The 16,674-nt window shown below is 37.0% G+C and overlaps 1 protein-coding gene across 2 annotated transcripts; it reads left to right on the top strand.

Annotated features, from left to right (window-relative positions):
- Positions 1–534: 534 nt before the first annotated feature.
- Positions 535–5,855, top strand: bloc1s2 (biogenesis of lysosomal organelles complex-1, subunit 2). 2 transcript variants are annotated; one of them, XM_051873935.1, is made up of 5 exons: positions 535–773; positions 1,151–1,267; positions 1,348–1,467; positions 1,700–1,804; positions 5,288–5,855. In XM_051873935.1, the coding sequence occupies exons 1-5, from the start codon at positions 611–613 to the stop codon at positions 5,317–5,319; spliced, it is 537 nt and encodes a 178-aa protein (XP_051729895.1). In that variant the 5' UTR covers positions 535–610; the 3' UTR covers positions 5,320–5,855. The 2 variants fall into 2 exon arrangements, with proteins under 2 accessions (XP_051729895.1, XP_051729894.1); XM_051873934.1 differs by having other exon boundaries at positions 563–782.
- The last annotated feature ends 10,819 nt before the right edge of the window (positions 5,856–16,674 follow it).

Consider the following 16,674-nt stretch of genomic DNA (forward strand, 5'->3'; position numbering starts at 1 on the left):
GGTAGGTTGATTACTAAATTATATATTGTTATGATAGTAATATATATATATATATATATATATATATATAGAAAAATAAGTAGGCATTCAAGCAAGTAACACTGAATAATACAAATGCATGAATTCCAAATACAAATCTTGAATTATCATTATTTTGAAATGCATATGACCGGAAATACATCTAATACCAGCTCATTGTTCTTTGCTTCACTCTTTTTAAATTGGCAGCGTTATCACGCAGCCCCACCCATATCTGTATATAAAACATGTGTTTTCTGTCCTATACTTTATTAATTATAACTCTTAATGACCCACATTTAGATTTCACATTTCGTATTCATGAATTGTATCTGATATGTACGACAAAAAGAATATTACATACAAGTGAAATAAGAGCAACTAATAATATGACCACTTTAAAAATATTTAATTTTTTCATAAATCCTCGTCACACTTTATAAATACATTGTCTTCTGTCCGTTTCGTTTTACTAGATTTAAAAAAAAAGAAAAAAAAAAAGTATTCGGTTTCATTTCACTGCATTAGAAAAAAAGACGGAAACGAGAAGTCACGTGAAACTGCTCTGGTCATGTGATCATGTGTACTGAAAATGGCAGCTACGGGGGAGGAGGCCGCAGCGATGGACAGCATCTGTAAAGCACCCGCTCCCCCGACCGACCTCAACCTCACAGTCCAGCCCGAGCCAGAGCCCGAGCCTAGGAAAGATGCGGCCACAAGCGATGCGACAGAGACCCCAAAAGTCAAAAGACCTAGTAATAACAGTGAGCTGCTTTTGTAAATAATGCAAGTTGTGTGCAAGTCACTGTATACTGCAAGTTCATCTGTAGAGAGTCTTAGCTTTACAGTGCTGCTGTTGAACATGTTGTGTTCGTCACTTATTTTTAAGCTAATGCAACCTGTTTCTTTTCAGGTTTCTTTATTTGACGTGATCTCTTCCCAAAGAGAAGAATGCGTTTTGTATACAGTGACTAAACTGTGTCCGCGTCTCTAAATCTACTAAGCTGCCTACCCAGACTGCAATTTGGGGCATCATAGACATTTAGAATCCACATTTAATGCCCAGAAGTTCTGGCAGGGTAGGCAGCTCTCTAGGTTTAGGGACACTAAAAGTGTTTGCTGTCTGTAACAGATGAGGGAGGTGTGGAGACAGCAGAGGAGGCCACTGAACCCGCTGAACCAGATATCAACGAGCTCTGCAGAGACATGTTTGACAAAATGGCAGTTTTCTTACAGGGAGAGCTCACTGGTAATGAGAATATAATTAATAATGAATCTCTTTGTAGACTTCCAGATGTTTGTGTGTAATTTTTTGTCCTGTTTCCTTAGCCACCTGTGAGGACTACAAACTCCTCGAGAACATGAACAAACTCACCAGTCTGAAGTACATGGAGATGAAGGACATATCCATCAACATCAGCCGCAATCTGCAAGATCTCAATCAGAAATGTGAGAAATGCGGCTCCGATATATAAAATCAACCAACATATGTGTTTATTCATGTTGTTAATATGACATTAAGTATTTTGCATTCACATTGTCCCATCACAGTGTTCTTTAGAGATAAAGTACACTTATGAATGAGCGTTTTATTAACATAGTGTTTATTTTGTGATTTGCTGATAAGTGAATATGCAACCATATTGATCATCTTAAAGTGTGTTCTCATTTTTGGCTTTAGATGCCGGTTTACAGCCTTATCTGGATCAGATTAACCAGATCGAGGAGCAGGTTACGGCTCTGGAGCAGGCTGCATATAAACTAGACACATATTCAAAGAAACTAGGTGAGTACAAATACTGCGGGGAAAACACTGCAAGTTTTACGTTATATTTTATTTACTTTTATGTAGACATGTTTAATTTTGATTAAAAATTATGAAGGACACCATTAGTCTTGTCTGGACTGTGACTTTATTTTGTATAAATGATTAACCCTAACCCCAACGTAGAGAAAATGAAGAGCCAGATGATCATCATGATGAAAGAGCGCTGCAGTGATGACGTATTTTTAGTGTCACCCTGGTTCCCTTGACAAAAACCCAATAGGATTTCCCATTGGCTTTTAGATTATTGCAGAAAATAAGCTCTGTGGGCAACAAAAGTTAATGATTCTTACATGTTTTGTTTAACATGATAATCTTCACAAATGGACTATATGCACAGTGTTCTTTAGAACTTCTGCAATAATATAAACCAGCTGGAAAACTTCCGGTGAAATGTCACTTGTTGGTATGTCAGTATCTTCACTGTCCTGAGGTAGCTTTAAAAGCATCAATAGTGTAATACTTAGTTTATAATTTATATGTAGTCACTTAAATAGTCAGGCCTAGCGTTCATTTAGTTATTCAAATGCAAGATGACATAAAAAATAAAGATGTACCTCCTCTGCAAAATTCAATTCAACCATCAGTTTTCGTGCTTTCATTTGAAAAAAAGCATCAACACACTGCATATTAAAGATTTATTGTGCACTTTAGTTAGATTCATTGAATAAAATGTGAGTTTTCACAATGGGTGTGCCTCATACGCCCTGAAAAGTGAAGCAGCGGGCTCTTTGATCACCCCCTGGTGGCTGGATGCAGTACAGGTCATAAACCTCGCCCTCTCAATTCAAACGACCGGGAATGAGTCAAAATAAAAAAAATAAATTACGCTTCAAATAAAATTTTCCGAAAGATGGTTTTTGTCATTTAAGGTAGTTATCACGCTGATATATATTCAATTGTTCGTTTTTGTGATAAGTTTTATTTTAGCTAGCAATTTGATGCTATAGAAACGGGGCGTGTCGTCATGATTGACAGTTGTGACTGACAGCTTCTCTGAGGACTGTCGGAGCTTCGAGGGGAGATTGAAGATATATAACTATTAATTTTCGATTTCTGTGTTATTTCACACCGACAAAAGGAGTTGTTCATCAGTAAACTGTACTAACCGACCTACAGGATCTGACGGATCACTGAACTTTTTTCGGTAACATTAAATGTGGTTTTTTTATAAGGTAATTAATAAATGTTATTAGCTAAGATAACACGCCTAACGTTTACCATGTCGGGGAAAAAGCAGGTGATCGTTATCTGGCAGTTACTAATTATTTTTATTGGTATAAAATAATAATTAGCAGGACAAAACTAATGATAGCCTACTCTAATTAATTATAGAGCACTGTCTACAGCAATCGATCTCCTGTAACGTTAGTTTAACTTCATTTAAAATGGCAGGACCGTTTAAGACATTTAAAAGTTTCTAGTGGCATATTATATTGAGTTTATCTACTGAATTTGCTGTTTCAAAAATATTATTGCTCTAGAAACAGAATAGCCTATTATTTTATAGGTAGAATTTTAAATCATGTATAGTTTATATAGCCTATTTAAAATACATCAATGATGACACAGTTGTTTGGGCGGAAGTTTGATACCGCGACTCCGCCTCCGGGCTCCACTGACGATTCCATCTGCGCATGCCCAGGCTCCAAACTGACTGTTTTTGCGCAACATGTCAACGCCCATCGTCGTATGTTTTGCATTCAGTTCATTACAATGGAAGGAAGTGGCGTCGCCCATCTTTTTTTACAGTCAGGGTTTCACAAGTGTGCCAAAATCATTGAGCTTCCGCTGCACTGACTGACAGCTTCTGTGATTTATAAAGCGGTGTTCGCTTTCTGTGTAATTGAGTCACAAGAAAGTTATTGTTTTTCATGAGATTTTGTGAGTACTTCATACTTCACCTTGACAAAATGTACTTTTAAACCTAATGATTTTATAAAGTTTAATATTTATTCAAAAGCGAAACAGTGAAAAACTATTACAGGAAATGGCTAATATATGTGCAAATAAATGCTCCTCTGCCGCCATCTGCTGGTTATAGTGGTAATTAATGTCTTTTTTATTTTTAAATAAGTGTTTTCTATCAAATGTTCAATTTCCTACATCTTGAAATGTTCAGTTTAACAAATAGGGACAATTTCAGAAGGATGAACAAAAAATGTTTCTGGTCATCACATTACAAACATTTGAAGTGCTGTAAAAATGTTGCGTGTGCGTGTCCAATTACAGACACCGCGTTTTTTATTAAAACGTTCCCATTACCTTTGTCTTTATTGCAATCAATAAAACTGGTTTATTAGCAATAAGTGTGATAACTGCATTAAAATGTAAATGCAACATTAAAAAGTCAACCATTGATAGTTTTGTGTCGATGTAACAGTTCACTGGAAAAGACAAGCTGGCTTAATGAAAACCAGGAAGTAACTGTGCATATGGTCAATTAACTCAACTTGAGTGAATTTTGAAGCTTAAGTACAATCAGCAGAAGCAAAAAGGTAAACGTAGGTTATAAATGAACTATACCACGGTCTCATAACTTCACCATCACTAAGCTTCTGTCAACTCTTTCAGTCTTTCTTTAAATACATTTTCCCTGAAAGAAGTTAGAATAGTTTACAAGAGCATGAGCAAGCACTTATAAGCAAACGCCTTCTTTAAGACAAGTACAAGCTGTAAAAAAAAAAAAAAAAAATCACCAGGGGGTTTTACTGATGTATTTCCTGTCATAGAATAAAACATGAAAATATCTTGAGCTTGCGTTCACCACACACCTTATTTCAGCCATTTAACCAAAAACCCATTCAGAAAAACCCATTTGGGACGATGGAACCGGAAGTGCTCAAATGCTTTTGGCCTACAAAAATATGTCTTCTCCGCAGCACTCAACATTTTGTGTTGAAACTAGTTCATCTCCTATCACAATCAATAGAGCTGTCTACTCTGTAGGCGTCCACTGAGATGACACACACCACATTTCTATTTTTAAACTGCTGTGCAGCTGCTTTCATTACCCTTGAACTTTTGCAATTCAACTGAAATCCAATTATTAATTTACAAATATCATATGTACTGATCGCATAGAACTGTATTTATCATTCAGAGTCAGCTTATGATGTTTATAGTTTTTGATCTACTAATTTTATGAAATTAGTTTCTTTTCATATGTAGTTCTGTAGACCATTATAGCAAAACTCATATTGTGTAAGATGTAGAAACTAGATTTATTAAATGAAATACCCCTGAATTAATTGCTGAAGAGTTGACGGTTAACTGATTAAATGGACATTAGTTGGCGCTATTAGACCAAAAAAGATGCTCCTGCTCCTCTTCTGTTACAGTAGTAAGCACATTGTGTGAGATTAATATAACGCTCAGATGTGCAGCTTTCAGTATTTTGTATTTCACTTGTGTAATAACTTCTATTTGTGTGTTTATTCACAGAGGCCAAGTTTAAGAAACTGGAGAAGCGGTGAAAATGGCCTTCAGTATAGTCGTCCTCAAAATGTTACTCTGAGTTTGTTTGTTTTATGCACTAAACAATCTTCAGAAAGATATCACACACACACACACACACACATGTATGATACACACTATGGCATTGTCATAGTCTCTAGGTAATGGACTGTGCAGCAAGACAGCATTAATTCCCATACTGAATGCTCATTTATTGATCAAAAGATATGTTTTGGTTTTGGAAAATCTGGGCAAGACTGCAAAGAGCAGGAGTATAAAGTTTGACATGTGTTCATACTGACTCCTGATCTCAAAATACATATTTAAGATTTCAAAAGGCATGAATACAGATAAACCTGTACAGTGTATTTAAAATTGCTTGTTATATGTTGTTTAAGACTGTTTAACCATTATTTCTGTTTAAGAGTGACTTAATGACTTTTTGTATGTTTGCAGTTAGAAAAGTTTAATTATTTTCAAAATCTTAACTAACCTAACTAAAATGTCAATTTGTGAGCTTTTGGAATAAAAAAAATAAAAAAAATTTAAATGCGAAGTGATTATTACTTATTTTGTAGTTTTTCTCCATCAATTTGACACATTTTTCCAAACTTAAGTCACTGCTCTGAAAACAATTATCTAAACACAAGAGAAAAAGTGTAATATTGTGCTCTAACAAATATGCCTCACATTTTCTATCTTAATTTTACATACTAATGATTTTGTGCAGTCATGATTATTTGGCAGCTTATGTTGGATGTTACTGATGGTATGGTCATGCAAATGTTGTGTGGGGCTTCATTTTATGTTTCAAACCGCTCTCTACACATCCACCACCAGAGGGCAGACTAAGCCCACACATAGTCCGACTCAACCTTTAACCTGAATTTGGCTATAACCCCAGTGATAGATTCAGGGCCATGTATGGTGAGGTGTTCATCCACAGAGATAGTGGCCGATGTATCATATGTTCAGGCTCTAATGTGGGGAGACCAAAATAATCAGCATGGGGCCATTTTACGCACTTCATAGACAGTTTAACAGTACATAACTGTAGGACTATTGATTTTCATTCAAGGGATAGTTCACCCAAAAATCAAAATTTTGTCATCATTTACTCACCCTTAAGTTGTTCCAAACCTGTGTGAGTTTCTGTCTTCTGTTGAACACAAAAGAAGATATTTTAAAGAACTTTAGTAACCAAGTAGCCATTGACTTCCATAGTATTTTTTCCTACTATGGCTACCACCAACTGTTTGATTACCAGCATTCTTTAAAATACAGTATCTTCTTTTGTGTTCAGCAGAAGAAAGAAACTCATACAGGTTTGGAACAACTCGAGGGTGAGTAAATGATGAAAAATTTTCACTTTTGGGTGAACTATCCCTTTAATAACTTGGAAATACTATATCCTTTAGTCATAATAAATATGCAGCATTTAACAGCATGCAATATATCAGTTCTTTAAGACATGTTTGACATTTTCACATTGTGAAATGGTTTAACAGGACAAACCATATTTATCTCTTTCTCACTTTGGTTTTGACCACACACATACACAGTCTAAATGTGCCTGTTTATAACGTCACAGTGTTATCTTCACTACCTAGAAAGATATTCTCACTCAGTTGATATATTTACTCTTTTAACTTAAACATACTCAACACAGAAACACAAAGACATCAAGCCAAAACAAAGACTGTCTCTTGTAACTCATAGCAGGTTTTCTCTATCTTTTAAAGAAGAGGTAAGCTTTCCTTCACTTTACTGTTGTGCTCAGAGAAGTAGGCCTACTTTTTTATTTGTTATGTACTTTTTTGGTACAAGTCGATGTTTCCTTGGCAAAACATTTTTTCTTTTTCCACAAACAGGTGGTGCTTTGCCTTTTTAACCTCTGAAACTGGTTTAAATTGGTCAAAGAGCTAGGTTGTATGACTTATAATACTTCTATCTATTTTTTTTTTTTTAACTCTAAAAATATAAAACTGCATGCATCCTGCGAAAGAACATTGTTTTGTTTGTACTTCGACTCGGCTCCTCTGCGCGGATGAATATGGTTCGAGGCACTGGTGTATGGATACAGGACATCTTACTAAAGCGGAAAGACAAATAAATAATGATTTAATAACGAAGTTTGTCATTTTGAATGATCCATTGTCAATTTACTCGTTTGTTGTGACAACAAACTTTGGTAACGCTTTATTTTACACGTTGGGCCTACTACATGTAATTATGCATAATTTACTGTTATTAGTAAGTACAAGTAACTAAACCAAACCCTCAAACCGTGTCCTAATCTGACGCGATGCGATAAGATTCCAGCAACGCGCCTATGAGACGCAATAAAGTCAATCACAGCCAATCAGAAGAGCGCGTGGGCGGGGCTTTCGTTGCAAGCTCCCGGCACCCGCAACGAAATGGATAAGTAAGTACATAATCAAACTCTTGAATATTACACTATTTTAACATTATTAACAATACATACTAAGTTGCTGAATCTGTCGTTGTCATAGAATACACTTGTTTGTTCACAATGAGTTGACAGTTTGAACGTTCTTTTTTCCCTTTATTTATTTCTAAGATCTGAGGTAAATTGTCCATTGTTGCTTTCAGTACGGCTATAAAAGACACACAAAATGATATTCAAACTTACATTAGACGCTTTTAACATTAAATAAAGCACATAAACAGTCGCGTCTGGTTAGGACACGGTGTAACCCTAACTGTAACGAGTAGCCTATGTAGCTACATGTATTTAATTAATATTACAATGTAATTACATCACCTTAAAATAAAGTGTAACCCACCCAAACTTGGCTTCTAGTGAGTTTAAGTTAAACTCTGTCGAGTATTATCTTTCCATCAATCTGAAGTTACTCATCTAGTCCTCATCACTTTACTGGAAATGTCGGGGTGGGAGAGAGTTCTGTTGAAATATCTATGTTGTGCTTATGTTGTGTTTACAGTAATTAGATCCTAGAATGCTGCTTCTAACGCTCACTTAAAAGCAAAGGGAAAGAAACTGAGCACAGTGACTCATTAATCAACACTTCCTCCGGTACACAGGGCTTGTACAGCAGGATGCTGTTAGTGGGCTTCAGTGATGAGAGATGCTCATTGGTTAGTTCCCACACCATAGGGTCTCTGTTTCTCCATGCAGTGCTTTTATGTAAAACATGCTTAGTTTCAAATACAGAGCATGTTTTTTACAAACATCTGGCATATATCTATGATTACGGTTTGTCATGAGTTGCTCTGTTTGCTTGCTGAACTGGGTGCTACACCCTCCTAAATAGTTTTAACATTGCGGGGCAAATCCCGGGCAGAGCAGCAGAGGTCATGGATACAGCCATTTGTATGCATGTGGATATAGTGCTTAATCACACTTTTTGACAAGGCTAATTATGAGCCCCTGTTTGAGTGGGTAATTAGTGTTGAGTGGTGCTAATGTTCTAGTTGCCTCCGGGGCTTTTAAGTCCGCTAACCTGCTTTACTTTATACGCACTTTCAATTACTGCCAATACTGGGTTTCTGGCATTATTCAGAACCTGCTCATTGAGTAACACATTAAAAAAGCTGTATGATTTACACACATGGGTTAACATTTATACAGTATATCATGACCGGTGGGACTTTTCAGTGATGCAGCTCAAAAAACATTACATTAACATTACACATTTATACTTTAAAGTGCTCCAATTATGCTCTCCTAATTTTGTTTTGGAAGTCTCCTACAATAGGTTTACATGCATCCGAGGTCAAAAAACACTTTATACATTTGCAGCCTCACCTCTTTTCTCACAGTGTCTGAAATGGTTCGATAAAGGATTCAGTCTCTGTAAACGCCTCCTTTCCAAGAGCCAACACTGCTCTGATTGGTCAGATGGATCTGATAATGTTTACGCATTAGGTCAGTAGGTGGAGAGCAGGCGGTCTTTAGTGGCTGTTCGAACACATTTTGAGCGTTTACACTGTGAAAGCAATCCGGTCTAATGTGTTTTCAAATTCCTCTGGAAGTGGTCAAAAGTGGACAAGCTCAAAACGTTTTAAACCCAGTTTACACCTGTATTTATTGTCGTCCACTTGTGATCCGATCGACCAAAACGAATCTTAAAGGATTAGTTGACTTCAGAATTCAAATTTCCTGATAATTTACTCACCCCCATGTCATCCAAGATGTTTGTGTTTTTCTTTCTTTAGTCAAAAAGAAATTAAGGTTTTTGAGGAAAACATTCCAGAATTTTTCTCCATATAGTGGACTTCACTGGGGTTCAACGGGTTGAAGGTCCAAATGTCAGTTTCAGTGCAGCTTCAAAGGGCTCTACATGATCCCAGACGAGGAATAATGGTCTTGTCTAGTGAAACGATCGGCCATTTTCTAAAAAAAAATAAAAATAAAAATTATATACTTTTTTACCACAAATGCTCATCTTGCACTGTTCTGCGATGCGCCACGCATTACGTAATCATGTTGGAAAGATCACATGTGACGTAGGCGGAAATACCGAGCAAGTGTTTACAAAGCGAACGTGCAACGACTAAGTCAAACACCCTTTACAGAAAAAGGTCAAACAACAATGTCGGACGGTTTTGAAGTTGGAGGAGAAAATGAGATGAAGTTTTTCGCCCTACTGCGGTACTTCCACCTACGTCACGTGTGACCTTTCCAACGTGATTACGTCATGCGTGGCACATCGCAGAGCAAGACAAGCATTTGTGGCTAAAAAGTATATAAATTTTTATTTTGTTTTACAAAATGACCATTTGTTTTGCTAGATAAGACCATTATTCCTCGTCTGGGATCATGTAGAGCTCTTTGAAGCTGCACTGAAACTGCAATTTGGACCTTCAACCCGTTGAACCCCAGTGAAGTCCACTATATTGAGAAAAATCCTGGAATGTTTTCCTCAAAAACCTTCATTTCTTTTCGACTGAAGAAAGAAAGACATAAACATCTTGGATGACATGGGGGTGAGTACATTATCAGAAAATTTGAATTCTGAAGTCAACTAATCCTTTAATACCAGCTGGAAACAGTGCCTGAAACAAACAGACAAGCAGAGTGATTCAAACAGTGAGAAGTCACAGAGCTGTTGGACTGTTATATCAGCACTTCTGGATCACCACTCGACCAATTAAGGACCAGAGTTAACTGTTGTATAAATTAAGTTCAATGCCAAATCCTTCTGTGCTTTCTACTCTCTGTATGAAACACACTAATACTGACACATTCAATGTCATAACACTGAAAAAAAGGTGAAAAGAGGATGATTTCACTGAAAACATGGACACTTCTGTGCCAAGGCCAACACAAATTCTGTGTCTGAACTATCTAAAGCATATTTCAAAGAAAGAAAAGGGTGATATGTCTAAGAGCAGAGGATCTCTGTGTTGTAAATGGCTGATTGCCCGATTCCACCACAGAAAACACATTAGAGCACCACAAATGTGACATGCATGAACTCCTTCAACCTCAATAGATTTTTCACCGATGGGCTCAGAACAAACACAGAGCTCGTAAAGTCGTGCTGTGTTCACGAATCATTCAGAATCATTGTTCCTATTATGGCACACCTTGGAGAAGATGTGGCGAAAAATGAAACGTAAATATATTTTTCACATTAGACATTTTTATTATTTTACCACTTTATCTAAGCATAAACTTTAAGTACCAATAATGCCTTTGTCTAATATTTGTTCCAAAAACTGACAGCAGTAGTGAAAATGGGGGAAGTTTATTATGTGAAAGACAACCAAACCATGACCACTCAATGGTTTCTGCCAACCTGATACAAGCACCAATATTTTGGTTGTTGTGGACTTACACACACATTTGGTTTCCTGTGCCGGCGTATGACTCACCATCCGATAGTTGTGTTTAATTTGGGACATGTGTGATAATAACAATATGCTAGCCTTCCTTTCATCAGACGGTTCTTTAGTCATGGCCTTGAACTCCCTTGTGAGAAAGACGTGCACTTAATTGCTATTGGATGTACTTCAATGAATGTATTTTGAAAAATGTAGGCCCTCTTTGCAGATACTATAATATTAATGAAATAAAATGCCTCCTTTCATTTCTTAACATACTTATGTCCACTTTTATAATAATATTAAACCAGGTTTACTTTAAAGTACATTTTAAATCTATCCCATGGTTTCACAGACTTAAAGGGACAGGTCACCCAAAAGTGAAAATTACCCCGTGATTTACTCACCCTCAAGCCATCCTAGGTGTATATGACTTTCTTCTTTCAGACAAGTAAAATTGGAGTTATGTTAAATAATGTCCAGGGTAATCCATGCTTTATAATGGGAGTGGATGGTGGCCCAAAATTTGAAGTCCAAAAAAATGCACCCATCCATTATAAAAGAAGTCCACACGGCTCCGGGGGGTTAATAAAGGCCTTCTGAAGTGAAGCAATGCCTTTATGTAAGAAAAATATCCATATTTAAAACTTTATAAACTGTAATCTCTAGCTGCCGCTAACTGTCATACGCGCGTTCACGAGGCGTCCCAGCTTATGACGTAGGACGCAGGCTCAGTGTGAGCTCCAGTGACAAACACGGAAGCGTAGAGGAGAGAGCATTGTTGTTTGACCTTTTTCTGTAAAGGGTGTTTGACTTAGTCTTTGCACGTTCGCTTTGTAAACACTTGTTCGGTATTTCCGCCTACGTCACGTGTGACCTTTCCAACATGATTACGTAATGCACGGCGCATCGCAGAACAGTGCAAGATGAGCATTTGTGGTAAAAAAAAGTATATATATATATATATATTTTTTTTTTTTCGTTTCACTAGACAAGACCCTTATTCCTCGTCTGGGATCATGTAGCGCCCATTGAAGCTGCACTGAAACTGACATTTGGACCTTCAACCCGTTGAACCCCAGTGAAGTCCACTATATGGAGAAAAATCCTGGAATGTTTTCCTCAAAAACCTTAATTTCTTTTTGACTAAAGAAAGAAAAACACAAACATCTTGGATGACATGGGGGTGTGTAAATTATGAGGAAATTTTAATTCTGAAGTGAACTAATCCTTTAAGATTCGTTTTGGTCGATCGGATCACAAGTGGACGACACTAAATACAGGTGTAAACTGGGTGTAAAACGTTTTGAGCTTGTCCACTTTTGACCACTTCCAGAGGAATTCAAAAACACATTAGACCGGATCCATTTGGACATCTTTTATAATGGATGTGTGCGTTTTTTTGGACTTTAGAATTTTGGGCCACCATCCACTCTCATTATAAAGCATGGTTTAGCCTGGACATTATTTAATATAACTCTGATTGTATTCGTCTGAAAGAAGAAAGTCATATACACCTAGGATGGCTTGAGAGTGAGTAAATCATGGGGTAATTTTCATTTTTGGGTGAACTATCCCTTTAAGCTAGTCCTAGACTAAAATGCATGTCTGAGCTGTCTTAACTGAAAGCAACTTGCACTGACATATCTGAAAATATGTCAGTGCCATTGTTTTTTCTCAAGATGCACACCAGTAAAGTTTTTTTTTTCTAGGGTACGTTTATAAAAGCTACTGAAATGCCCTAATTGAACTAAGGTCTAATCCTGGCTTAGTTAAGCCCTGTCTGTGAAACCGGGCCATTATGTCTTAAAATGGGCCTATTATGCCCTTTTTAAGGTCTTGATGTAGTTTTTGGGCTCTACTAGAGTAGGTTTTCATGCTTGAATGTTCAAAAAACACATTATTTTTCACATATTTTACATTGTTGCAGCACCTCTCTTCCCAATCAGTCAGTAACGCTCTGTTTAGTTCCTGTCTTTATGAAGCCCCTCCTTCCAAAAAGCGAAATGCGCTCTGATTGGTTGGCTGGATCAGTGTGTTGTGAATGGTCAACAGTTTCAAGCATGTTTTGGAAATGTCACACCCCTTCCCATAATTGTGAGTTTCAACACGCTACTCGACCAGGCCTCATCCCTTTATTTTGCGTATACCTTGGACGGGAATTATTAAAATGAGGAATACTGTGACGTGTTCGTTCCCGGAAGAAAACCCAAGACTACAATTGAGGTGTTTCAGGGAGTTCAGAAACAGTGCAAAAAAAAAAAAAAAAAGCATAATAGGACCCCTTTAATAAATTTGGTCATGCTTGTAAGTGTGTTTTTCGATATTACATTAAAAGTTAATACATTTTAAATATATTAAATTGCAACTTTGTCATTACAAATGTGTACTTACTACTTGCAAATATATTTAAATGCATGACATACACATTTCAGTAGGAACATTAGTATATTTTGGTTTGTCAGTACATAAACTTTAACCATATTTAACCAAAGACAGCTCAAGTAATAATGAAAATCTATACAAAGAAGTACTTAAGTGGGTCAAAAAATATTATAAAACATTAAAAATGAAAACCATGAAACATTCTCATTTAATTGTGAATAACAGGCAATTCGCACTGTATTATTTCAAAGTATTTTATTTTTGTGGTAGTACTAGTAATAGTACTCCTTTTAAAAGTATGCTAAAGTGTACTTCTTTTCATAAGGCCCTCCAGAGCAAGTTAAGCAATATCTCCCTTTAAGAACAGGACACTAACAAAAATAATCCTTCAAAACCCACAGGAAAAGAAATGCAGTTCTGAGTAAAAGATAGAAGTAGATTAGAATATACAAGAAACTACAGCACATATCCCTTAACAAAGTACTGAAATTAAGATCCAAGATATAGACTTTCTTTGATGAGAAGAAGCAATAAAGAGCTCCTTGGAATTGTGCGGTCGGGTGTTTGAATATGTGGTGAAAGAAATTCCTGGTTTTCCTCTGGGAATGCTGAACCCTACAAGACCACAGGAGACTGCCTGCGCTGAAGTAAATAAACATACATAAATCTAAGTCCTTCCCTTGGGAAGCAGTGAGGAATTGTGTTTGTGAGTGAGCGAGCGAGAGAGAGCATGAAATGTGTTTGTGTGTAAGAGTTGAGTGATTGGACGGATCTCTTTCATATCTTTTTCTAAATCGCAATGAGTGAGTATTTGATAGATTGACTGGAATGTTTGGCTTGGTTGCTTAATCCACTCGCAAACATCCTCAGCTGCTGCTGATATCTGCTTTAGAGTCATTTATGTATATGTGATACTTTATTTGGACAAACTCCTCCAAACTGGGGATCACATTAATGATTCCTGGATGAATACGATAACAGCAGTCATGTATCAATTCATCAGTCTTTAAAATATATAAATCCTGAAAACAACTTGCATTATCACAAAAAGTGTTTCACGAGTTCACGCTTACAAATAAATCAGATAGTAAATGGTTTGTGTATTTGGCGTGCTGTCCGAGGAGAGGGCTCCAAGTTTGGTATTTAGCCCGAACCCAGAGTACTCACCCTGTATTCCTAGCTGTGGTAGGAATCAGCCAAGAGTGAGGAGTCAGTTTGGTGGAGGAATGCTGAAAACTGTTGAGCAACGTAGGTGAGTCGACGGTGTGTGTATATATATATATATATATGTCTCCTCTCATACTGATAGGATGGACGAGATAATTTCTTGATGGCATGTTGATTGGATAGATCATTTGAACGTGCTCCTCCCGGACTTTGTTAATGAAACATCATTTATCATTTAGCAATGTTTCAGTCAATGGCATTTGGGTGTGTGAGGCAATATGTATGTATATTTGGGGTGTAATGGTACATGTATTGGTCCCAAACTGTCATTGTACAAACTTCACAGTTCGGTGCATACAGTCAGACGATGAATACAGTCAGTCACATGTGATCCACACTCCAATCCAGAAGGGGGCGCGCATGTTAATGCAACGCTGTTTGCTAAACTGCACAACAGGAAAAAGTGCAGAAGAAGAACAGACCATCTATGCACGTTTACGTGTAATCTCTCAACCAGTGTTTCAACTGTGGAAAGACATCAATAAATCAGCTTGAGAATAATATCTCACGTAGCATTACATTTACCTCAGGCAAGTCATTTAGTGTCCACAGCATGTTAGATCACTAAAGAAATGAACTCTAGAGGGGAGCATTTCACTAAATATATGCACTATATTAGCTTATATATTCATTATATTTACCTGTTAGTAATGTAATAATTATAATATATATATATTTAAATAAATTTGTCATGAAAACAAGTTATGACAGTAACTGTGTAAATGACTATATTTCAAAAATGAATTGGAGTAGAAACAAATTGAAAAGAAATAATAATACTTTTACATGTTTTGTTTATTTGAGTGTTGATAATTATATCTAAAAATAAATAGCAACTGAATTTAATAGTTTGGGCTCTGTTGTTAATTGTAACCTTTAATATTATAGTAATGTGCAAGAAAGGGCTACCTGTATATAGTTTATATATAGTATTGCTCAAGCCCCACCAATGTAAGTCTATGGGTTTTTTCCCCCCAGCCATTTTATCATGTGCCAGACGAAAATTGTAATTTGACCACTTAAAAAGGTAATATGATTCATGTCCTTGGGATAAATACTGTGGAACGGGTTATGGGCCGAATTTTCAGTGATAGTAACAGTAATGATCAAAATAGTTATGACCCATTTATGATGCACTGAATTGCCATTATAGCTCTTTGCAATAAATGCAGCTTTTGATTTTGAAAGTCTCAGAGTATCCTTCCCCTAGCGCTGACCCACAGCTGGATTCCTTCGGCAGGAGAGAGTGGATTATAGGAGAGGATATTGGGATACTTTAGACCAGAACCCAAATGCTCTTCACACTAATAAGAAGCAGACTGCAGCTCTCCAGCAGCCCGGTCACTACCCCTGCCTTCCCATCACACACAAGCACACAAACAACCCTACCCTCGTCCCATTTGACGTACAGTGTTGGGGCTTCGGTCTCCATGCTCTGCTGCATTAAACCCCAGAGCAGCAAGGGGTTTGTAACGCATCCCTCCTCCCACCAGGCCAGAGTAATCAAAAACAGCTGTTGTGATTAGTAGGGAGCCCCCTAACAGCACAAAAAAATTATTTATGCTTTTGCCTTATTAGCTTTTTTATCTCTTTCCATCACCCTGTCCATCTGTCTCTTGAGCATGATATGAATTACTCAGGCTTTTCAGCCTGATAAATGAATAAACATGTATCTTAAGTTGCAGGGTAGCAGAACATGCAAAGGGGCCCATTCCTGGATGATAGCGAAGAAGACAAATGGATCACACACATACAGGACATGCAATCATACACACAGAGGGCAGTGATTATTGCTTTTGGTTGGCCTAGTTACTTCGGAATGCCAGAACTGGTATCAGGCCCGACACGGTTTACCAGTACTCTTACTCACACTTGGTGCTGCAGAACAAACTGGTTTCTGATAATTCAACATTAACAATGTCTACGATATAAATTAATTTAGTTTACTGAAT

The sequence above is a fragment of the Ctenopharyngodon idella genome, chromosome 20 (assembly GCF_019924925.1).
Source record: "Ctenopharyngodon idella isolate HZGC_01 chromosome 20, HZGC01, whole genome shotgun sequence".
Lineage (NCBI taxonomy): Eukaryota > Metazoa > Chordata > Actinopteri > Cypriniformes > Xenocyprididae > Ctenopharyngodon > Ctenopharyngodon idella.

Coding starts and splice junctions, on each gene's coding strand:
- bloc1s2 (XM_051873934.1), top strand. CDS start 611: ATGGCAGCTACGGGGGAGGAGGCCGCAGCGATGGACAGCATCTGTAAA. Junction 783..1,150: donor CAAAAGACCTAGTAATAACA/GTGAGCTGCTTT, acceptor TGTCTGTAACAG/ATGAGGGAGGTGTGGAGACA. Junction 1,268..1,347: donor CTTACAGGGAGAGCTCACTG/GTAATGAGAATA, acceptor CTGTTTCCTTAG/CCACCTGTGAGGACTACAAA.